The sequence below is a fragment of the Nothobranchius furzeri genome, chromosome 5 (assembly GCF_043380555.1).
Source record: "Nothobranchius furzeri strain GRZ-AD chromosome 5, NfurGRZ-RIMD1, whole genome shotgun sequence".
Lineage (NCBI taxonomy): Eukaryota > Metazoa > Chordata > Actinopteri > Cyprinodontiformes > Nothobranchiidae > Nothobranchius > Nothobranchius furzeri.
Window position 1 is genome coordinate 40,656,581 of NC_091745.1, and position 23,641 is coordinate 40,680,221.

At 47.0% G+C, this 23,641-nt stretch overlaps 2 protein-coding genes across 3 annotated transcripts; both read right to left on the reverse strand.

Annotated features, from left to right (window-relative positions):
* Positions 1–2,151: 2,151 nt before the first annotated feature.
* Positions 2,152–16,987, reverse strand: arid1aa (AT-rich interaction domain 1Aa). Of its 2 annotated transcripts, none has more exons than XM_015949059.3 (20): positions 16,024–16,987; positions 13,862–14,080; positions 13,189–13,782; positions 13,015–13,110; positions 12,070–12,319; positions 11,062–11,151; positions 10,813–10,986; positions 9,998–10,310; positions 9,775–9,920; positions 9,605–9,690; positions 9,306–9,515; positions 8,999–9,203; positions 8,739–8,874; positions 8,486–8,655; positions 8,231–8,405; positions 6,155–6,280; positions 5,616–5,706; positions 4,569–5,412; positions 4,319–4,449; positions 2,152–4,231 (listed from the first exon to the last, which is right to left on the reverse strand). In XM_015949059.3, the coding sequence occupies exons 1-20, from the start codon at positions 16,918–16,920 to the stop codon at positions 2,384–2,386; spliced, it is 6,801 nt and encodes a 2,266-aa protein (XP_015804545.3). In that variant the 5' UTR covers positions 16,921–16,987; the 3' UTR covers positions 2,152–2,383. The 2 variants fall into 2 exon arrangements, with proteins under 2 accessions (XP_015804545.3, XP_015804544.3); XM_015949058.3 differs by having other exon boundaries at positions 8,739–8,892.
* A 3,573-nt stretch (positions 16,988–20,560) lies between these two features.
* Positions 20,561–23,461, reverse strand: gpn2 (GPN-loop GTPase 2). Its single transcript, XM_015949061.3, has 5 exons — positions 22,703–23,461; positions 22,477–22,633; positions 22,176–22,336; positions 21,076–21,206; positions 20,561–20,887 (listed from the first exon to the last, which is right to left on the reverse strand). The coding sequence occupies exons 1-5, from the start codon at positions 23,120–23,122 to the stop codon at positions 20,815–20,817; spliced, it is 942 nt and encodes a 313-aa protein (XP_015804547.3). The 5' UTR covers positions 23,123–23,461; the 3' UTR covers positions 20,561–20,814.
* Positions 23,462–23,641: the final 180 nt, after the last annotated feature.

The following is a 23,641-nucleotide window of genomic DNA, read 5'->3' on the forward strand; positions in this document are numbered from 1 at the left end:
AAAAACAACAACGTTAACAAACGTAGCGTTTACGTTTTTTAGTGGTTACTAGGATTATTTTTCTTCAGGTTGTGAAATATTTATTTTAAACTTGTTTATCTCCTGCAGGGGGCGCTGGACACAACTGGTGATTTCAGACACATCGTTGTCGCCTCCCCAATAATGGTGTTCAAGACTTGTTTGATCAATACATTTCCTGTGGTCTCTAGTAGGAATGAATGCCTTGTAAGTCATACTCTGGGGAAGAAAAACACTGGTGCACAATTTTCAGGAATGAGAAGAGCCACATTGCAGGTTAGCTTCAGATGAAAGAAGTTGGACTCTTGTTTCCAGATATTTGGACATTTTGCCTTGGACTGGATAACAGCAACATAACTCTACGACTGACTAGCAACGTGGATTTTTTAAATCTCCAAATAACACAAACCTGGAGGAGTTCTGCTGCGTGGTGGAGTTGCTAACGGTTAGCTTCTACAAGCCGAGACATTCTCTGCTGTTTCCTGGACACTAAAACAGACCCATCAGGAGCCAAGATGGGTGAGTCCATGAATGTTAAGTGACAGTGTGACGTAGATCTGTCAGGTTTTTCTAATCCTGGAGTTTCACATCTATTTCCTGTCAGAAGTTAATGCAGGAGATAGGTGTAGGAGACTATTTTCATGTTCAACCTGCCTGAAACACACAGAGTGACCGATTATTTTCACAAATATTAATATGATTCACACCTTACAAAAAATAGTATTTCATAGTAATTTTAACTCCCCCCCCCCCCCCCCACACACACTTTTATAAACACTTAAAATGTTTTAAATCTCTACGTTAATAAGAAGTTCTATATCTATCTTTGTTTGTTCGTCCTTTTGGAGAAATGAAAAGCAAATGATTGCTTTGGTTGCAGTAACACTGCTTTTCTTGTGTAATGTAAAAATCTGTGTACTCTACAATTTCAGATCTCATGTTATACATCCTCTTGGATGTTAGTGCTGTTATGCTTTTGTAACTTTGCAGCAACTCCACTGGAAAAAAGGTCAAATTAAAACAGAAAATCTATGCAGTGTAAATTCCTAATTTCTCCGACAAGAACTAAACATCCCAAAGGAACAAAAACCATCAAACAGCTTAGGAAGATTTGATGTACATTTATTCTTACCACGTGGAACATATAGTATAAAGATTTCATACTGAATAAATGATATTCCTTGAGCCAAAAAAAGGGGGAAGGGGAGGAATTTACATGTTGTCTTAGCTACATAGTCTGAAATACAAATATGCAGAGTCCATGACTGGAGAAAATTTGTCAAATGTGTACTTCATCTAGTTTATTTTTGTTTGTACCAGGATATTACAAGTTCGAGTCGTGTGTGTCTGCCATACTACGGGGCTGTGAAGAGACCAGAGGTGAGGGCCTAATATTGGTGGGGTCTGGAGGTCGAGGACAAGCTAACACGTTAGCCTCCATCTCAAGTGTGAGAATAGTGACACAGACAGAGACAGACACAGAGGAAGGAAGTATAATGTACAACATTATATATACACCACAGCAAAGCTGTATCTGAAGTTGAAAACCAGTCCTAAGAGGTGATTTCTTTTCATAAGGGTATTCATACAATCAAGGGATAAGAGGAGGTAAGGGTGTTGTAGGTTCTTGATACTTTGGGGAAGAAAGCCATTTTCTGTTTAACACCAAACTAAAATGACCTCAAAACTCTAGAGCTGCATCATCAGCTTCTGTGAGAAACAAGTTTTACAGAATGCTTACACTTCAAGAGCAGTACGGTACAGAAAATGTCCTACAATCTACTGCACACTGCACAGGCCTCCCCGGTGAAGGTGTTTATCGACAGCACTGTCGGGCTGACTGGTGAGGATCCAGCTACAGCAACTAAAACCAGTAGGTCACTTGTCAGTCTGCGTCACCTCCGTTACAGACTCACTGTGCCCTCACAGGGAGAGCTAGGGCACACTGTCTCCCAAACTCACTGTAAACGAAACAGCAACTTTGGTTACAGTTTTTGTTTTTCAGCTATTTGTTTATTCATTTATTTATCTTTATTAAAAAGTACTTTCTCCCTCACCCCTCCCCGCCCCAAGTGCGGAACAGTCTCCCAACATCGGTGCTCTGCTGTGTCGTCCAGTTGGCATTGTAAGTAGTCTTTGTCGGTGTGGCGATCCACCGTCCATCTGTGACGGCCCTCCCCGAGGAAGGCTGGCCCGGTGGAGGGCGCACAGAACGTACTCTGAAGGATTTTCATAAATTAAAGCCAGTCTTTTGAACTTTCCTCGCCCTGTTTTGGACACAAGCACAAGCCAGATTTACCAGGGGGAGGGGGGATTGGGAAAAATCCCCTTGCTCAAGAAGTGGAGCCACAGCTCCCCATAGCTGTCATGACTGGCCGATCAAAAAGAGTACATCACAGATAACATGAGACACCAGCGAGTTCATTAGCGGAGACACGGACAGGTCGAGTAGTCGGGACTCGTGTAGTGTGAACTCTGAGTGGTTCTCCTCCACCTTGGATAGGGCGAGCAGGGCCCGGGCAGCTCGCCGCATCATGTCCGGGCTGGTGGGCTCGAAGGGCATTCCTTGTAGGTGCAGAAGAGAGCTCTGGCTCTGTTGAAGCTGTGTGGCAGCCAGACTGTCTTCCAGGAAGCCGAGCAAATTGCCCACACTGCCTTTCTGAACAGCGATAGCTCGGGCTGCCATCGTGTCACCCTGGGCCAAGTTGGCAAGTAAAACTACGGCCATCTCCCTGCAGACCGCAACCTTCCTGTCACCGATTAACCGCACCAGGTTCCCATAGAGCTTCTCTAATCGACCGAAGGGTGGCGTGGCCAAGATGAGGTCCACGTTGTTGTCTTGGATGCTTAGCTTGCTTAACGTCTCCAGAACCAGTCTCTGGGGCGACAAAGAACTATGGGGTCCCAGGGTAGGGAACGGGTCCTGGGCCTCTGCTGAAGGACAGACTGCCCAGTGCAGAAGGCCATCCAGCAGGGGCAAGCAGATGCTTTCTGAGTAGAGAGAGAGGTCTAGTTGGCCTGAAATGTTTGCCAATGTGACCAACGTGTTTTCTCTCAGAAGCTCCAAGCAGTCCCACCACCACTCATCCTTCTGGCCCATTCCCTCTTCTGAATCCTCGTCTTTTTCATAGGTGAGGGGGGCCTGTTTGCGCTCAGGGTGCCAGTGGTGCAAAAGAATCAATCGCCCGAGCATTAGCAGCAGCCCAGGGTGTTTGGACATTTCGTGGTCATTTCCCGGCACAAAGGAGAGGCTGCGGATAATATTTGAGACACAAACGCAGCGACGCGCTAATGAATCCTGCCAGGTGGCCAGTGTAACAAGCGGCCCTTCATCCTTACTGTGGGGCTCATCCTCCAATATGGTACCAAACGGCTGTGCCTTTTGGGCTAAAACACTTCCAGAGGAAAGAATGGGTCTATTCTCCTGATTACTCGTAGGACCTCCTACAGCAAGCTTTGCGTCTGAATCTGATTGCCTCTCCTCGTCGCTGCTCCCTACGGAGCCATTTTTCTCCAAGTCTGTCTGTTTTTGTCCCTCTTCTTCTTCTTCAGGTTTCGTATTTTCCTCCTCAGTAGGTAAACCGTTTTCCCGTACGTCCCCTTCTGGGACCCGCCGCATCAGTAGGGCTGTAGACAAAGGTATTCGTTCTCGTGATTCCAAGAAGTCTTTGCGTGGCTCAAAGAGAGTCTGGATGTGTTCTGTTGAGTCTCCACCTCCAGCGCTCCAGTGAAGCAGCCCACTGTCAAACTCTTGCACTTTGCCGTGATTTTTGGACTGGGCAGCCACAAACGGGTCCTTCTTTCGTACCACCTTCAGGGGAAACTTGTCAAACTTGCTGGCCTGTTTGGGTTTGTCATGGGCAGGTAGGCATAGCGATGAAGCCGCCTGGTCAGATAAAGAAACTTTGCTCTTCCTTTCGTCGTCTTCCGTCTTCCCATCTCGACCCCGAGAGCACTGCACTTGATGCTCCTCCTCTTTCACATGAGGCGGTCGCACAGTTTCCTCCTCATCTTCATCATCCGCTTCCTCCTGTTCCATATCCTCAAGATGTTGTTCATCTACTTCCACGCTGTCCAAGTCTTGCTTCAAGGCATCCGGATCAAGCAGCGTCCGCTGGCCAGGGTCTCCAACTTCATACTCTCGCAGAATGCCAAAGATTTCAATGAGGCAACGCCTGAAATACTCAACCACCAACTCCAGCAGGCCAGGCAGCTGTGTCAAAAACACAAGTAGGTCAAATATGAGACGAGATCAACACGGTGACGTATCACCACGAAAGGAATCGACATTACGCCCTACCGTGTTGAGATCGAAGGTGGCGATGCTGTTGTCATCATACAGGAGGATGTTGATGGTATCTAGAGCCCATGTACTTTCAGCCAGTAAACCAGACTTTAACGACATCATGACTCTCCAGGCCTCTGGAGTTCCTAGATCATGAGAGAAAAAAATATCACCAAGTACAACGACAAGTTAGATTAACAAACAAACAAACAAACAGACAGAACTGTGGTTAGAACAAATCTGGATTTCTAATTTCTGATCTTACCGATTTCTTTCAAGGTGAGTCTTCGTCGTGGTTTGAGAACAGGAAGTGAAGCTTCCACAGAGCCAGGGGGAAAAGGCATGTCTCTCCTTATTAGAGGCGACTGCACAGGAGGCGGAACTACGTGGGATGCAGGCACCGGGGGTCCGGCCTTCTGCATCTTCATTACTCCGTGGATGAAAGGAGATTTATTAGGCGATGTCCGGTTTTCCAGGGGGCGGGGTATGGACGCCGGGCTGGGCACCTGTGGAATGTGGTTCTGCACACCCTGAGGGGGCTGGTAGTTGGACTGAACTGAACGGGGCATAGGCTGTCCAGGCCCAGCTGGACCGTAAGAAGGCTGCCGAGGGCCTATTTGACCCCCCCACTGGCCATCGTGATTCATGCGTTGTTCTGATGACATCATATCCTCTGAGCGGTTCATACCAGGATACCCGGGACCGTGTGGTTGGCCACCAGGCCCACCCTGCCGGTTAGGGTAGTTGTGATAGTTAATGTCTCGAGGCCCTTGCCACATGCCGCCCTGAGCGCCCTCAGCACCTGGCTGCATCATCTGAGGGGGCATGTTGGGCTGCGCATTTGGCCCGGAGGCTCCTTGCATTCGTTCACGACCAAAGGGAAATGGGAATTGATTGCCGGGTCCGGGGGGACGGCGGTCAGGGCCAGGGTACGGCCCGCTCCCTACGCCGTACTGATTGAATGACTCCTGCTGTCCCGAAGGAGGTGCAGAGGCGCCACCTTGCTGCTGCTGCTGTGGTGCTTGCTGCCCTCCGGGGAAGGAACCGCTGTACTCCGTCTCATGACGTTTTGATGGAGGGAACACTCCTTCTATGGAACGTTTGTAACTCTAGACAAAAAAATGCAGAATTAAATGTATTACACAAATACTCAAAACAACTCTACAGACTAAACTTAAGTTAAAAAATATTCTAATGTTTTCTAATCATTAAAATGGTGGGTACATTTTAACTTCTAGGCACTTTAGACATAAAAACTCGGACTGGATCTGAGCCCAGCCTAAAGCTGATGTGGTGCAGATGGATCATTTACCTGCTGAGGGTAACTTCCAGGCTGCTGGTTTGGGTAGGAGCCAGTAGAGGGCGTCCCCTGCCCGGGATACTGATTACCATAGGAATCATGCCTGCACATGTTAATAATAAGCGGTTAGAACCAGCCTTCTGATGTCCAGAAGCATCCACGCTAGACCAGAAGAAACTTAATGTGTAAACAATTTTGTTGTACCAAGTTTTGATTTTTCCAAATAATAAATGTTTAGGTAGAAAATATAAACAACTTTTTTTTCCTTCAGTTATTCGCCGTCAGAATTTTTAATTCCAATGACAACTTGGATCAAATAAAAACCGTCCATCTTAATATATTAAAGTCAAATAAAATTGTCAGCTTAAACTAGAGCTAATGTTTTCATATCAAGACAACGACCACCAAAATGAAACGCGCCCTGAATTTTGACAAGTTTGTCACAAAACCGACGAGTTTCCACTTCTAAAGCTTTTAAATTGACCAGATGAAAGTAATCCTTTTTCATTTACAGACAGCTGAAGTGGGGGAAGGCTGAGTGGAGGACTGACCGTGGCTGCTGCGGCGGGAAGCGGTTTGGTGAATACATCCCAGCGTCGGCGTTGGCGGGCATCATCGGGTTTGGCTGAGGAGCACCTGATCCCATGTTAGCCTCGGGGCCCATCCCCTGCTCCGGTCTAGGGGAGGTGACAGAAAACTCGTGAATTTTTTTTTTATTAAAATATTTTACTGCACAGAGTATTATGAGCTCAACACCAGCAGCAAAAGGCAAACAAAGGTTTGAATACATTCTTTCATCATTTACATTTCTATTGACTGATGCTCTTTTTCTCTCTCATTAAACACAACTAGCCCTGCCAGTCAGGGAAACATGAAGGGAGTGAATAATTCCATTAAAGGTGCAGTATGTAAGAATAATGAGAATTTTACAGTGAGAAAATCCCATAAGAGTTTAATGTTTCAGTCAGACTTATTTAACGCTTTTAAGGTCACTCAGAGACGCTTTACAAACACGGGAAAAATAACACTAATAAATACGAGCAGCCTGCTGCAGAGGATGTTAGGGGAAGGCCAGTTTGAAAAGAGGAGTTTTGAGCAGTGCTTTAAAGGTGTGGAGGGACCTGATAGTTGGGGCGGCGGTGACTAAGGCCGGGGACACACCGGCCGCCGAAGCGCCGGGAAGCGAAGCGCTCACGAAATTCGGCTGCTGCTCGCTGCTCCTCAGTTCAGGCGTGCCTCCTAGTTTTTCTTTTAACCACTTGGTGTCCTCCATTTCCTCTCTGCCTTTTCTCTGCTCTTTTCCTCCACTGGCTCCCGGTAGAATTTAGAGTACAGTTTAAAGTTTTAGTCCTGACCTATAGAGCTCTTAACAACCAGGCTCCAAGCTACCTATCTGAGCTTTTATCCCCACACACCACTTCCGATCCACATCTGAAAACCTCCTGGCTGTTCCTCGAACCAGACTAAAAACCAAAGGGGACAGGGCCTTTCAGTCTATTGCCCCCAGACTTTGGAACAGTCCACCTTCAAATCTCCGTCTCTTGAAATCTGTAGAGGTCTTCAAAAAACATCTTAAAACTCACCTTTTCATCCAGGCGTTCCCCCGCTAAATATTCTAAAAGATGGCTTTGTTCTTGTTCACACCTTGACTTTGTTTTTACTCCTGATTTTGGTTACTATTGTTGTCACTGCTATTGTTTTTATGATGTTTTTATTGGTTTGAGGTATTTGCCCTGATGTTACTCATGTTGTACAGCGCTTTGTGATTTATATCTGTGAAAGGCGCCATATAAATAAACTTTACTTACTTACTTAAACCAGAACATGACAGAATCATCTGACCAAGCGGCTAACCCCGCAGAACCAGCTCCCCCTCCAGATATCTCAGAGTAAATACACTTTTACTTACTTACTTACACCCCCCTTGCTGTGTGTGTGTGTGTGTGAACCAGTTGTTAATACGACTTTCTACGGCCTACGACTTTCTGCCTCTCTATCCTTTTGCTCCGGTTGAAAGACACCCAAAACAGCACCCCCTTCACGTGGTCACACACACAGCGAATGTGTGTGTGTGTGTGTGTGGTTTTTATGCAGTGTCTGTTTACGAACACATTTGACTATCGCGGAATTGTATTTTGAAATGCTTTATTTTGTTACATTTACCGGCCCGCCTCTTATGTCTGGGTTTGACTTCCTGCCAGAATTAACGCGGTCCACCCGCGGCTCATGAAAAACAGAGCGGGCCCGGCGTGCGGCGCTTCAGCGGCCCATGTGATCTATAGAATAGGATAACAAGGGTGCCGAATGAAGGCGGTCCCCTTTTCGCTGCGCTTCGGTGGCCGGTGTGTCCCCGGCGTAAGGCTTGATCTCCCAGGGTGTGGTATGGAGTACTTAAGGGAGAAAGAAGATTGGAGTCGGCCGAACGGAGGTTGCGAGCAGGAGAACGACGGTGAAGGTTGGTTAGATTGGGGGGGGGGCAAGGTTATTGAGAGATTTATAGGTGATGAGGGGCAGTTTGTATTGAATTCGGTATCGAACTGGGAGCCAGTGGAGTTGTTAGTGGAGTAAAACCAAATCAGTTCAAATGGGAATTCATCTAATTCTTTACACCGTTCTTTAACTCTCACCTCCTGTCGTAGCCTGGTGCATAAGGATACTGCTGCCGGGGCCCCATCGGCATTGTGCCCATGGCCCCAGGTGGTCCTCTGCTGAAAGGAGGCTGTTGCTGTGGTGGCTGCTGCTGCTGCTGGTCACCCACCATGCTGTTGGGACCCTGGCTGGCAGGTAGAAACTGCTCCCCCACTGCAAACACATTCAGTTACAGAACACTCGGATCCAGCCTCTTAGCGCTAGACTTAACCGAGTTTGTTCGGTGCTCCCACCTTTCCGCATGTTACTAAAGGGGTCCTTGTTGGGTTCGTAGGGTCCCATGCGGCCTTGCATGTCCGGTGTGTTCATGCCAGACGGGTAGGTTGCGTTGGGGGTCATGTTCTTCCTGGGGAAGGCAGGGTCGTTGCCATCGGAGAAGGGATCCTGCAGGTTCACGCTGCTCCTAGAACAGACAAAAATGTTAACTTTACTACTCATGGTGTTTGGAACAAGTTAAGCTTGGTGAGGTAAATCTGTGGGAATCACCTGGACCCAGGTGGCATGGGGGGCATTTGTGTGTGAGGAGTGGAGGCTGGAGTGGGCGGTTTAAGGTCCCCCCCCTCAGCCATGGAACTGCTCGTGGACTGGGGTGTCTGAGGACCCTGCAGAGAGCCCGACCCAGCTGTGGAGCAGAGGGACGCTTCAGTGTGAAACAAGAGGGGAGCAAACAGACACGGTTCATGTCTTTAATCAGGAAACGAGTCGTTTTTAGAGCAAGGCAACGAAAAGAGGAGTGAGGCTCTAACCTGGTGAGGGTGGCTGCACCTTAGCCGCCTGGTTCTTCTTGTTGTCTGTGAAAATCTCAGGGGGAGGGTCTTCACCACGCTCAATTTTACACTCAAAGGCGTACAGACACTGGATGTACTGTTTTTTCAAAGAACTGGCAGCACTGCTGGACGTGCCCACATTCAGAGCAGTGGCCAGATCACGCCACTTCTTATTCTTATTCACCTGTAGCAAACGCAAAATCACATCATCAGAAAATAACTACGGCCAAACCGCTCGGGGTGGGCATCTCTGGAACCCATCACGGTGTCTAAACACAATATTAACCTGCGTCATTCCCCCGATCTCCTTCACGGACATATACAACCGGAAGAGGTCGAGGGGCTTGCGTCCGACGGCCGGCAGGTTGGTCATGCCCATGGCTTTCTCTTCAACGAAAGCCAAGTAACGGTCGACCCAAAGCTTCCTGTCAGGCTCTGGTCCCAGCTCATACAGGCGTGTGATCTTCTCACTTGTGGTCGTGGAAGAGTTGGACTTCTGTTTCGTGAAAAAGAAATAAAAATAAAACAAGAGAATCCAAAAAGGCTCAACCAGCCGTGCTTCAGGTGTCGCTGAAAGTGAGTTACCTTAGATTTGGATTCTGGCTTGGGAGTTCCACTGCCATCCACCTTGTTATTCATCTTATTGTTCATCTCTGGACTTGCAGCCATCCCTACTCAACAAGGAAAATGAGTGGAATCAGCCGTCAGGTAACCACAAACAAAAACAAGCCCTCGGTCACACCGGCGTAACTCACCGCTTGTGTTGTTGGCCATGTTTGGCCCCATGGGATAGGGTGAGCCACCTGGAGTGTTCATCATTCCAGGCATGCTGTTCATTGGTTGGCTGTATGGTGGACCAGAACCCATCATGCCTTGAGACATATTGGGATAACCGGGCATCCTGGAAGAAGGACATCGGGTAACTGAGTAGAGCCGTGTGCAAAGACACGCCCACACCAGGGTCAGCTGTGAGCTCACCTGTTCAGCATGGAGTTGGAGGAAGGATGCTGCATGGCCGTCGGGTCCTGGGGCTTCCTGTTCATTCCTGGAGGCGGGCACATTCCTGAGCCTACCTGTGGAGGCATGTTGCCCATGTTAGGAGGCATGTTCGGCCCCATGTTGGGACCGTAAGGACGTGCGCCCATCTGATTAGGAGGCATCCTTCCTGGAGGCATGCCAGCGTATGGCGGCCCTCCACCCTGTCCTGCCATGGGGTTCATGGAGCCCATTGCTGGTCCTGGGTAGTTGGCGTTGGGCATGTTTCCATAAGCAGGCTGCCGGGGGTAACCCACTGATGATATCAAATAAAACACACAAAGAAACACACGAGATCAAACTCAAGAGGTCGCAAGGGCAGGAAATTTCCTGCTGCAGGACAGAGATAGCGGCTCGCATTCATGAAGAAGTTAAAGCTGCTGCACTTCTTTAAAAAGCTGCAAGACAAACTTTTCCTTTCAGTCTGCTCGCAGAGAGAAGCGTGCACCGAGAGCCACACGGCTTTGTCACGGTTTCGGCTCTGCTGGCAGGAGGCAGTGCTACATCAGCTGACTCTCTGCTTCACAGCTATAAATAGCCGCAGTAGAGTCAGAGGGAGGGACCAGCGATGTCACGGTCTTCATACCAGGCAGGGAAACGTACTCCACGGGGTTGTCTAATAGCTTATTTCCATAAGATCTCCCTAACAAATAAAATATGTGAAATGCTTATAGAAATCCGTCGAACCGAGCGCCCTCTCTGTTGGTTTGTTACGAGACGATTCCATTACTTCTACAAAGTGAATGTTAAGTGCAAACCTTGGGGGCCGTACTGTCCTCCCTGCGGCCCATAGCCACTCATAGAGCTGTTCTGAAATGGCGCCATCCCAGGATGAATCTGTCCTCCGGAGGACTGGCGGGGCGACAGCGCAGAGGCTGACTGGGGGGAGCCATAGGGGGGCATCTGCGGGTTTCTGGGCATGAACCCTGGAACTAACAAAAACAGAGATGTTGCTTAAGACTGTAAAGCAAAAACAAGCCGCTTCATCGCCGAGACCAGCAGCGCACCTCTGTCCTGCGCCATGGGGGACTGGCTCATGCCGGGGTGCAGGTTCCCATCGGAGTGCACGCTCGACGGTCTGGGAGGCATCTGGGTCCCTAAACGGGGACAACAGAGTTTGTTTAGTCTGCGTTCAACTTAATGAGTTTATTAGTGTTATTCAGGTTTGAGGAAATAAAGAAGATCAATCACAAAAGGTTTAAAAGACGGTTTCTTTCACCACGCTGCAACACGCAGCGTAGCCAAGTGTCTTCTCTCTGAACCACCAGCGTGTATTTCATTTACTCAACCGCATGTTTGCTCGTGTAAATGATCAGAGGCGGCTGACAAACTGGGAATCAGAGTTTTTCTGACTATCTGGGATTTAACTCGTTTGTTTTTCTCAGTACTACACTTTGTTGTTTTTACTTTTGCATCCAGTTTTATTGTAGAATCTGCTTAACAAGTGATGTTCAATTAAGTTCTCATGATGCACCGTATCCTTTAAATCCATGCCCGCTTGTTTTTCTGTCTCCTGACACTGACAGGGTGTTCTCCTTTTAGGTGCCACGCAGACCTCAGGTTTCCAGATGACTTGTTTAAAGTGTCGGCGAGAATAGCTAGACGTTCCAGAAGAGCAGGAACACATCACAAACCTATAAACGCAAACTCTAGACGAGCTCTTAAGGAACTCTCCAGACACATCTGAAAAATAATATAAAATACTCTAAAAAGTCCCAAATGCAGCTCAAACATGTACGTTATCCAAACACAAAGTTCCCTCTTTTACGTTGTTGAACCAAACTCGGCTGAAGTAAAAACCTCTGCTTCATCAGGCCGTTCTCCAGATAACACCACAGTGATGCCCAAACAATGAAGAATAACAGAATAAATGACAAAAACTAAAACAACTTTTTCAATTTTCAACAACATCAACTGATGAAGTCATGATTAAAGTGTTCTGATCCACTTCAAAGCCCCAGTAGCAACACGCAGCTGAGGCCTGGGGTGTTAACGTCCAGTAGCTATTGGCTCACCTGGCATGTTGGCGGGTGATAGTGGTCCTGTTCGGGGCGTGCTGGCGCTGGCTGGGGAGCCGGCAGGGGAAGGAGAGGGCCCTCGGATGCCTGGGAGATGGGGGGATGTGTGAGGGGAGAAGGGCGACTGAGCGGGGTTACTCTGCTCGCCCTGGCTGCTCGACACACCAGATGTGCTCACGCCGGGACTCAGGGCGCCCTCTGGCCCCTCTGTGCCTGTGGGCAGGTCGTCAATGGACCCTGATAGGTCCTGCAAACACCAACAGGAAGACACGGTCAACACCAGTCAGAGACTTACACAAAGGTTGTGCCGGCTGAAGCGTTCTGATTTCCAGGTGGTATTACACGATCCACTTCAAGCGTGGGCTCCAACAGCGTGATGTAATTCCTTCTGTGTGTGCTAGGACATGAGTGGCATAGATTCAAACACACACACACACACACACATCCCCTGAGGCCTTTGTCCTTATTTATCCTTTTCACTGAGAAAGTGAGTGTGCATTATTGCCAGAGGTTGTCATGGTTACGAAGGTTTGTAGGATGTAAGCAGCAGAGTCAGCATGAAGCAGCAGCTGAGCCACGTGATGTCGGAGCTTCTCTAACAGTTAACCCTCCAGAGGAAAACAGTCGGTTCAACTTATAACAACTTTATTTTAAGCCACGTAGCATTGTTAGTCACGCCGGGCTGGTCTAAGGTGTTCTCTGAGGAAACACAAAGTGACTCTAGATGAAAGGTTTTCACAACCAACGTTCTCCTGAATACTGATAAACGAGCAAAGACGAGGGGAGGTCCGTCTGCTTCAGGTGTCGTAAACCTAAAGCCGACAAGACACTCATATTTTCCAGTGGCATTCTCGTGTACTTGTTCAAATCAACCACCTCAGTGCAGCTCCACAGATTCTTACTTTTTCTCCGTCACAAACAAAAACAAGGTTTTTGACTGACCGGAAGGCTGGATGGGCGGCCCTGACTGTCCTCTGGACCAGGTTTGGGCTGGGTGGATGGAGGAGCGTTGGACTGAAACGAGTCCTGGGAGATCTCCTAACAAACAACCAGAAGAGTCAAACCACAGTAAAGGAACACCCTGGTGGATGAGTGTGGTCCCAACAGGGGGAGTACCTGCTGCTGTGGAGGAGGAAAACGCTGATAAGGTGACTGCTGTGCTTGCTGCTGGGTGTTCTGAGGGTACGCTGCAGACTGCCCCTGTGGGTGTTGGCTGTGTCCCGGGGGCTGCTGTGGATGAGACGACGTCTGCTGTTGCTGTGAGGGGGGCTGCGGGGGGCCCTGTGTGGACCCTGGGTAGTTGGTTTGGCCTTGAGATCCGGGGGGAGCCTGGGAACTTGACTGTTGCGGGGTCTGACTGGGAGGCCCCTGCTGCTGGGCGTAGGGAGACTGGCTGGACTGTGGCGCTGACGCTTGAGAGTAGGGCGGCTGAGACTGGGGGGGGCCTTGAGACGGGCCTGGCAGTGGCCCCTGAGACTGTGGGGGCATGTGGGGCTGTTGATAGGCTGGTCCTCCTTGGTTGTGTGGAGCTGAAGTGGGAGGGTGGGGCTGCCCCGGGTAAGGCGACTGCCTTCCAGCTTGTCCAGGTGAGGGCTGGGGGTAAAGGGTTTGCTGCTGACCTGGGTGAGGAGTCTGGCCTGGCTGGCTGTAATACGGTGCCTGGCCCTGAGAGCTATACCCCCCTGGTCCCGGCTGTCCGTACGCTCCCATCTGAATAAAGTAAAACATCTAGACTCAAAACAGAAGAAAGAAAATCCAGGAAAAACAATCTAGATTTAAATTCAGATACCTGTGGACCATAAGGCATAGCACCCATGCCTCCTGGGGAACGCCCTTGCATTCCCACTGGGTATCGTTGAGGAGCTGGGGGGCCATAAGCCTGACCTGGGTACCCCGGCCCAGGTTGAGGACCTGCAGGAGGCCCCTGCTGTGACTGCTGGCTGTATGGACTGCCTGATCCATATGGCTGCCCTCTCATTTTTCCCATAGGATCCATGGGACCGGGAGGCTAGTTGTGGGAAAAACACAGCTCAATACTCACAAAATATAATTTAAAGTCACCCCCTCTCAAACATCGGGTCGTTTCTGTTCAAATCCTCGGCTGTCGTTTGGATTCTGTTCAGAGCTCAACTGTGAAAACACTTCAATGAATGGACAAACTGTGATCCCCCCCACCCCCACCTTACTTCCCACGGTCATTACCCAGATTTTTTTTTTTCACTTCACTTTGCCATAGTTTCGGAAGTCAGAGCTATATATATCTACTTTGGAATAGAGGGCAGTCTGCCCAATCCTAAACATATCCCAGCTGTGCTCCTGTTTTGAACTTGGTCCAAGTAGGTTTTTTTCTTCCCTCCCCACAAGAAGGCATTTTTGGCTTTGAATGAATGACACCAGACATAAGGGAGGTACTACAACAACAACAGCTTCAAAGACTGAAACGTACACATTCTCTAAAACCTCTGCAACGAGAGAAAAAACAGACCTCTGGTGTTACTTATAATCATTTCCCACGTGTGCACTTAGCTGAGTGCGCACTGTCACTCTGCAACGCAACATGCCTTATGTGCCCAACTGTAAATCCAAGATAATGAGGTGAAATAAATAAACTCGGCACATGGCTAATCTGCATAAGACAAGAGAGGAAACTCCCTTGGTGGGTGAGAGATGGTGGACCGCTTTCTGATTGGCTTGTAGGGGGGAGGATGGGGGGGAATTCTTTAAGGTCAGACTTGTGTGGCATGCCAGACATAGCTGCCACACACCCTCCCAGACACAGGCCTGAGATTGTTGATGCTGTTTAACAAATAGTGAAAAGGGAGGAATTTATTCAAGAAATACCAACAATGCAAGATCATAACATCCCTACAACCATTTATATTGTAAACAATTTATTTGTATCATATTATATAAAGATGCTCTAATATCACTATGATACGCTCTGAGGTTCAGTAAAATCTAATTGTTTATTAAAGCACACCAGATAACACATTTGATCCCATCATTAATCAGTATTTACAATAATAAAAGACTTGAACCGAGAAGCTGAAAGACGCGTGTTGAGCTAACGCAGCGCGTTCTTATCAGCCACTGTTGCCTCGCATCACATGTAATTATAAATGGCCATGAGCAAGCGGATGACGAGCCAATCAGATCTCAGCTAGCGTGTCAACCCAAGACCAACTATCTCCTGGCTCTGACAGAGGATTTTACCTCCACAATTCAAATCCCACTGCAATCTGCGACTCAGACGCTCATCAGGAAAAGCCGACTGTTGACGGGGTTGGCCCAGAAAACTCACCGCGGCGCGGAAGCGCATCTAATCAATACAAGTTATCAAATATCTGGCAGTTTACGAACTTGAGTGACATCTCACGAGACAAATAAACAGTTTTAACCTGGCGTCCACGAGCCGTTCAGCTAACCGAGGAGGGCTCATTCGGCACGCGACGCATTCCTTCCGTCATGGCCACAAAATTACATCCCAGCAGACGACGAAACCGTACAAACGCTAGACGAGTGACATTCTCTTATGAATACGAAAATAAACGTGTTATGCTTGCGTACTGAAGCCGTTTTAGTAACAAAAGGCAATGTAATCCCACTCTATAATAGAGTACAGCAAAGATACATTAAAAAGAGCCGCAGCTCTTATTTTTTTGCCCCCTTCTCAAAGTCGGGCCTTTCTTAGCCACCGGAACATCGTTTCTTCAACTTTTGTCTTACCCAGGCGCCGCTCTTTCGTCGTTATAGGCTTCAGTAAACACAATGAAGCGTCACATATTCAACGGTTTGTTATAAAGAGAAAAAAATACACACGACAGGCAGCCATTTTAGAGTCTTTGCGAACTAGTACCAGACAATGGCTGGCCTGCTACGTTGAGAACTAGCTAATAGTAAGAAGGAAGGAAACACGCTCGGGTCCTTGTTTTAGTAATAAATCTACTTTACCTGGCTTCTAGCGAGCGGTTGTCCAGCACTTCCCGGGCTCATTGGCGACGGGTGAAGGCTTCTTTGTTGCCAACTCGGGTTGCTCCCTCCGTACTCCGCTGGTCCCTTACTAGCTCCTTCCTGGCTACTGTAGTCGCCAGACGGGTAGTTTTGGTAACCCCTCGTAGCGCTGGGTGAAGTTAGGAGCTTGTTGAGAGTCGGCGTGGATGTTGGTTGAGGGTTCCCAATGTTATATCTCTGATTACTGTAAGATCCAGCCATCGCCGTGGGTCCTCCCGGTGGTGGCTGTTGCTTAGCTGGCTGCCCCCCAGCTGTCGGCGCTTGAGCGCTGCGAGGAGAGTTCATGGCGTACGCCTGGCCGGGATACGGAGTCCTGTTCGGGAATGGATTGTAATTATTAAACTGGTGGTTCGAAAAGCCATGTTCGTGTGAATTGGGTTGATACGGGTCCATCATGTTGCTCGACTGCACACCCGGACCCGCAGCAGCTGCCATGCCAGGGCTTTGTTGTCCGCCATATTGATGAAAAGCGGCCCGACCGTAGTGATGACTGTATCCGTAGGAAGGTGGGGGGAAAGCGGGACCGTGGTGATGCGCAAAACCGGGATGGTTATTTCCCTCCGGTCCTACGGAGTCATTCGGCGTATTATTGTTCACCCTGGGCGGGTTCCCATTCCCGTTCTTCATCTCAGGTTCCCCTCCTCCCCCTGCATTTCCACCATCAGTTCCGTCCTGCAGCTCCCCCCGGCCCGGCGATCCGCTGTCCAAACCCGTCTGCTTTTTGTCGGACTGCTTCTCTCCCGGACCCGAGTCTTCCTTTGGCACTCGATCCGGCTTTTTAAGTTCAGAAGGCGGGCTAGTGTTAAGAGTGGCGGCGCTGGCGACCTGAGCGGCCATGATATACCCCCCCACCACCACCACCACCACCTCTCTCCCTCTCTCAGCGAGTCAGTCACAATCAAACGCTAGCATTGAATATTAATAATTGTTTAGAACCAGTAATCCTTGTGTCGGTTCATTCCCACCCTTATTCCGGACCGAACCCGGTGGCCATCCCTCCGGTTCCGGCTCCGTAAATGGGTTAGAGAGATGATGGAGGCTCCATACAACGCGATGAGAAGCGACAGAAATTGTTGTGGGAGTTGTGTTACTGAGCCCGGGTAGAGGGAGCTAGCCCAACCAACACGAGGCTCCGCTACATACTGCCATTTTACCGAGCCGCGCGGACGGCAGCAAAACACGGAGCGGCTCCGCTCAGAGCCGGACTGAACCGTTTTCTCCAACTAAATCATGTTGGCTGTTTTTTTTTTTTTTTTTTTTTTTTTACATCTTATATGGAATATTTTCTACCTACGACGAGTATTTTTGTGTATTTAACTCAGAAGCAACACGAAAAGTAAAGACGCCATGGATTTTATGTATGCTGTTTATTCATAGCTTTTTTCTATATGGATGAAACATCTACAGGTGTTTATTACACCATATGAGACACGAAGCTCCTGGTAATTAAGTTGCCTACATAGGGACAAAAACACACAAATAAGCAGTTTTAATTGTCTGTGTGTCTTATTACCTGTGTTTTCATCACATCTCACTTTGTGCCTAACTTGTTTTTCATTTTTGAATCAATTTTTGGTCAAATTTTCTCTTATTTAAGCTCATTTTGAATTCCCTGGCACAAAAAGATGGTGCACGGGTGCTAATGTTTATTCCTGTCTGAAAGCATTTGAGGACCCACTGGACAGACTTGAATGAAACTCTCAAAATAGGATTACTTACCCAAATAAAGATGCCCGCCTTAGCTCACTCACCTTGTTAAACACAAATTTATTTTCATTTTTGTGCACAAACATTTTTGCATTCTAGATGTTGTTTTACTGCCGTTTTTATTCCCCCCTCCAATTTATTCTGTTTGCACTAAAATACCCAAACAAAAGCTGGTTGATACTGTTGTGCATCATCATCTGCAATAAAGTTCTGTTCAAAATAACTCAAAATTTATGCTGAGCTAAAATGTGTGCTTTTAATCTGAGAGATTTTGCAATAATGGTAATCTCAACATTTGATAAAAGCAGCTACAACTTCCTCTTTTCTCAACATGAGCTGATCTCTATTTAAAACTCTGCCTTCAATACATATTCTGCCTTTAATTTGTACAATAATTGCACTTTTTCTTGCTCATATAGTTTTCTGTGTGGCTGGGCACTGTCTTCATTTATTTGTGCGAAATCAAATCATTCACATTACATTTGTAATTAAACTTAAAGAACAAGTCACCCCCTGCCAGAGTCTTACTCCACTCCCACTTCCTGTTTGAAAAATGCAAAAAATGTTGCCTGGCAGACTGAAAGGGCGGAGCCACTAACAAATACACACACACACACACACACACGACATTGTGACCTCATAATGTACCAGCTGACATCATAGTGTACTTCTTGGCCTATAGCAATGGCAGATTAAATTTAAATGCAATGCAGAGTTTTTACCTGACAACTGTGCAACAATGACAGTTTTAGGCAGAATATTTAAATTTTAACTAAGATGCACTTAAGTGCCAAATGATTGACTGCATTTATGTAGCTAATCAGCAAAAAAGAAGTGGATTTGGGGGTGACTTGCTCTTTAAATAATAGCATTAATTTATTTCACGACAGCTTTTTAGTGGGATTTTTTTTAGTGATCTATGTCTGACAAACACATGCTGAGAGCCTTTTAAAAATGTTCCGGACTCTCTAAACATCATTTTATTAAAAACCAAAGAAAGCTTGGGACTGTTTCTGGTTAAATGTCCCTGTCTTTGCTTGCTGGTGTTTCTGACAGCTATTTAGGCAGCACACACAGGTTTTTCCACGGCAGAGGGAGGAAGCCTTGCAGCATTACCAATGCACATTCCCTGTTCTTCCCTCCCCTGCCTGTCTGCTCTCCTCTACCACCCCCTCTCCTCTCTCCTCTGTCTGTATCTCACTCCGGCAGAAACACTCTCTGCTGAGCGTGGGGGGATGGGCGCTCTCAGCCTGCTAACATTAAACCAAACAGGGGGAGAAGAAGAGAGACTTTATCTAGCAGAAAGAACACACAAGGACAGTTTCAAAGTCTCGCAAGTGTTAGAAAAAATAAAAATGAACATTTGAGCTCCATTCGTCACAAGCAAAATGAGGCAGACGGTGTTTTTTTCTTCACACACACACACACACACACACACACACACACACACACACACACACACACACACACACACACACACACACACACACACACACACACACACACACACACACACACAAGGGTGTGTGTACTGCATTGTGCAGGGTGGAATCAGAATGAAAAGTAAGCTCAGAGTTTTGGTTTGGTTTATTGTGGGAAATTAATACAATTTATTACAGGAGCTATTATAGTGTCTTATGTCATTAAATTGGTGTGTAAGTGGGCCAAGGCAGGATCTTTCGGTTTCTTTTCCTCACGCGCGCGCGCGCCGGCGCGAACCGTCCCTGCTCTCTCTTCTCACACACAAACACACATCTATCTACCTCTAGGGGGGAAGGCAGGAAGTACCACCGATGAGGCATAGTCGATCACATGTACAAACATCGAAACACAATTTAACATTCTGCCTGACACACCCCCTAATACGCGCGCGCGCACACACACACAGCTTTAAAGGCAGGAAGATGTCCACACCACACAGGGTTAATGTGATTTCCCACATCGGTGCAGGCCAGGCTCACAAACTGGATCACGCTTTTTATTTTAGTCAAACTGAAACTCAGGAGGGAGAGACAGAGGAATAAAAATCGTACCAAGTGCATCTTTGATAAGTTTTATTAGCTGATGTAAGGTGTAAGTGTGGATTAACATTTTGCTTCAAATGAGTAAAGCCGCGTACAGGAGGAGCAGAAACAGGGTTTAATTTACAAAGAGAGAATATCTTCCATCCCAAAGAGCAGACACAGGCCCAGTTGTGCAGAAACACAGATTTAATGTGGCTTCCTCTCCCCGCCTGACTTCATTTTTCTGCTCTGGTCGTTTGAAAGAACCGGAACAGATTTTAGTGGATCAGGAAGGAGATGGTGAACGCGCCGGCGCCACCTGCTGGTCCGAACACAAACTACAGGCACGTGTCTCCTACCCAACTCTCAAATTGGGTTGATAAAATTACACATTCAATGGTTGTAGAATAGATATAGAAAAGACTCCGGTGATGCAAACGTAACGAGGCATGTAGACACATTCTGCAGCAAACACACTTGCTGTTAGATGAAAACCTGCATGCCAACGCTGAGAACCCACGTGTTCTTACAGAAATCCATCCTTTTAGTTATTTTACCCCAACACCTCTAAGATGCACACATCTCATGTTGCTTTCCACATTCATTACAAGTCTTTATTATTTCCTCATGCATCTGTTCTGATCTAATTGTTCACAGCTGCACAAATTAAAATGACAAAAATATTCTTTTTCATTTAAAGATGTTGAACATCTTTTTAAGCAAGTAGAAATACACAAACAACAAGACTACCTTAGAACATCTATTATAAAAAAACAGTTTCTGTATTTATTGTAGTAAAAGTAAAAAACAAAAACAAAGTAATGGCGCTGCTAAACAAAGCTCAGCCGTTGCTCTCTTCTGCGTTCCTCGTTGTGGTTCCTCCGAGGTGTGGTGAAACTATTTTACTGTGCGGCAGCCAAATTTAGTTCCCGTCTATCCAGCTCTCTTGTACCACGGATAAATTCAGGACGGCCAAGAGCGATGTTGCCAAGTCTGAACAGGTAAGTCTGAGCTTTCTGTTTTAAAGCTGCATTATTTCCTCCTCCACAGTCTTTGCACTGGTTTCAACGTACTTCTCTTGCACACCAAGAGCACTGCAGGGTGGAACGTCAAGAAAAACCCAAACAAGATGAGTGAATGGTCTATTTATATAACCATGCTGGTAGGGTCATTAACTAATATGTCAGTGATGAAATAGAATCCTAATTAAGTGCTAAGTGGTAAAAGTGGCTTCAGGTCTGAAGTGAAAACAGATGAGTCATCAGAGTTGGGGAAAGGATACGAGCTGAACTGGAAGTCTGCTCCCACTGCAGCTGACATCATCGCCTGCAGATTTCTCTCCTCCAAGTCACCAAAGCAGTAGCCGTTGGCCTTGTCCACCGCTCGCAAGACCTGAATCATGCTCTCTTTGTCCTGGAGAGAAAAAAACAAAACAAAAGCACGTCATCTGGGATTTCCTCGTAAAAATTCTCTGAAACTATTTAAATTAGTCGACCAAAAACCTGACAAAATCCTGTTGGAGGTCCTTTGTATTTGTTCTTTTCCTGACTTATAACAGCAGGTAATCTCAGTATCCGCTAAACTTTTCAAATCTAGTTTCATCTTAACCCAGTTGCGTTTATCTCCTTCCAAGGATTTCTGAAGCCTTCTTGGAAACGCGGTGACTCCACAGCCTCCCGTGTTTTTGTTAATCAAGGTTTGGTTCTGGGAGATAAGCTGCACACAAAACCACAAGTAGTAAAGGTCTTTGACACAAGGTCAATCTTTCAAAAAAATATACTCTCAGGGTCAAAAGGTAGGCTTTCTTGCTTTTTAAATCTGTGCTAAATACCTGAGGTTACCTAGGTAACAAGTGGCTGCATAGGCTGGCTGGGGCATTCCCATCCTCACCACTAGAGCCGCTGTGTCTATTGTGTGGGTCTCTTAGAGTAATCAAACAGTTTTCCAGTTAAAAGTAATGTCAGGGACAAATGTGGTGTTTCATGTTAACTGTCCGTTCCATCGGAGGATAACTGCGCCAATCTTCAGGTTCAAATGCTAAAAGCAATTCATGATGGTCTGGTTTGAACTGAGAAATAGGAGGTGAGTGACCTGTGATTTCTCTGAACAGTTAGAAAGCCAACGTCAGACCTTAAAGTGATTTCTACGGACGTTCTGTGGGAACTCCGTCTTTGTAAAATCTACGAGCAAAAACGCACCAAAGAACTTGGTGCTCAGACCTCTGAGTGTACTAGAGCACCTTTGGTACAAAACTAATCTCAAATGAAATGCAAACGTACGTAATAAATATCCACTTGTGTGGTTTTACAGCTCAGGCAACAGGAAGCGGAAGTGTGAACCTTTAAAAAGCCACAACTGCACAACTAAAACCCGCAGTGATACCTGCACACTGAGAGGGACAAAGGAGACCAGGCTGTAATCTTGTATAACTTCGGCCAACTTCTCATTAAGGCGGCGAAACTTTTTAAAGAACGGATCTGCAGCCAAGTGATCGAGGAGAAAGGTCAGGTCCAAAACTTCGGTGTAAAAATCCAGGTTGAAGGCTGTAAATAAGGACAATAAGTTGAATGCTTGGTGTACAAGTTAGAAAACTATGCGTGTCATTCGAGAGAAACAAGCCACATTTATATTGTGTTTCCTGTTTATTTTGTATTTAGTTACAGCTAGCAGCTCTTGGTTTTACCTAGTTTTCCATACTGCTCAATCAAATCCATCTTAGAGAGGACATTGACGTGGGGCAGCTCCACGTGCAGCATGGTGGAAAGAGACGTGCACAGCACAGAGATGAACTTGGCTGGGTCAGCGCAGTAGTGAGAGTCCACAAGGTGCACCGCTGTCAGCTAAGGAGACGATTAGTGGAAAATCATCACCATCATGAGCATCTAGGGTGAAGAATGATCCCAACTTACCCTGAAATTCCACTTGGCCAGCTGTGAGAAAATGTTCTTTACTGAATGTTGGTGTGTGTAAAGCTCCACCTGACCGGGACAGTCAAACAAAAAGTAACAGTCTCTGTATTGTGCCAGCTTGCTCTCCAGCCAGTCCAGGTTCGTCTCCACATACTCCATACAATAGAGAAGTCCCCCGTTGGGTCCAAGCTTCAGATTCTCCATAACATCATCCAGAGTGACCAGATCTGAGATGTCCACCGCGCAGGAGCACGGTTTTCCTTCATTAGCTGGGTCCATGTTCACCACGACCACCTTGCGTCCCAGACTAGTTAGGAACTGCTGCATGCCCTGGCAGTAAGTGGTTTTACCTGAGCCCGGGGGTCCGATGACAACCTGACCGAAACGCAGTTGGGGCTTTCCTCCGGTCTCAGAGGTCATGGTTTAGAAATGCTCTCATCAGGCTGAGGGAGTTCACATCGGATGAGACCAGAAGATGTAAAAGGAACAACAACAACAACAACAACAACAAAAGACGTGCTGATGTGGCGTTAAAAAGGGCTCAGGTCAGTTTAGCTTCCCGCGTGAACGTTGTAACGCACTAAATGAGTTTTAAGCGAGTCGCTACACCCAACTAAGTTCTACAACTTTATAAACGTGCGACTCTTTGATCCAAAACACAACCTCAAACGAACAGAAATGCGCTGTAGCTGCACGGATTTGTTCATAAACACCAATGCGAGCCACACGTTGCGTACAAATGAATCAACACATAACAAATGCTAGCTTAAGCTAACAGGAAATACGTCCGGGTTAAAGGTCACGCTTGTCAAAATAAAAGCACTTTACGTAGCAGCGCAGCTCGAATGAAGAAACCCGGTTAATTTTGAGAGCACTTTAGTTTACTTTATCGCTACTTTGTATCACTTTATTATTTGCTCTAAACAATATTTGAATACA

Bases quoted from the DNA above. Each gene is read 5' to 3' on its own strand.
- gpn2 (XM_015949061.3), bottom strand. From the start codon at position 23,122: ATGACCTCTGAGACCGGAGGAAAGCCCCAACTGCGTTTCGGTCAGGTT. The intron at 22,634-22,702 runs GTAAGTTGGGAT...TCGTCTCCTTAG, and splicing joins TGGCCAAGTGGAATTTCAGG to CTGACAGCGGTGCACCTTGT. The intron at 22,337-22,476 runs GTAAAACCAAGA...CCTTATTTACAG, and splicing joins TGAGCAGTATGGAAAACTAG to CCTTCAACCTGGATTTTTAC.
- arid1aa (XM_015949058.3), bottom strand. From the start codon at position 16,920: ATGGCCGCTCAGGTCGCCAGCGCCGCCACTCTTAACACTAGCCCGCCT. The intron at 10,987-11,061 runs GTGCGCTGCTGG...TGTTTTTGTTAG, and splicing joins CCCCATGGCGCAGGACAGAG to TTCCAGGGTTCATGCCCAGA. The intron at 8,406-8,485 runs GTGGGAGCACCG...ATGTGTTTGCAG, and splicing joins CTTTAGTAACATGCGGAAAG to TGGGGGAGCAGTTTCTACCT.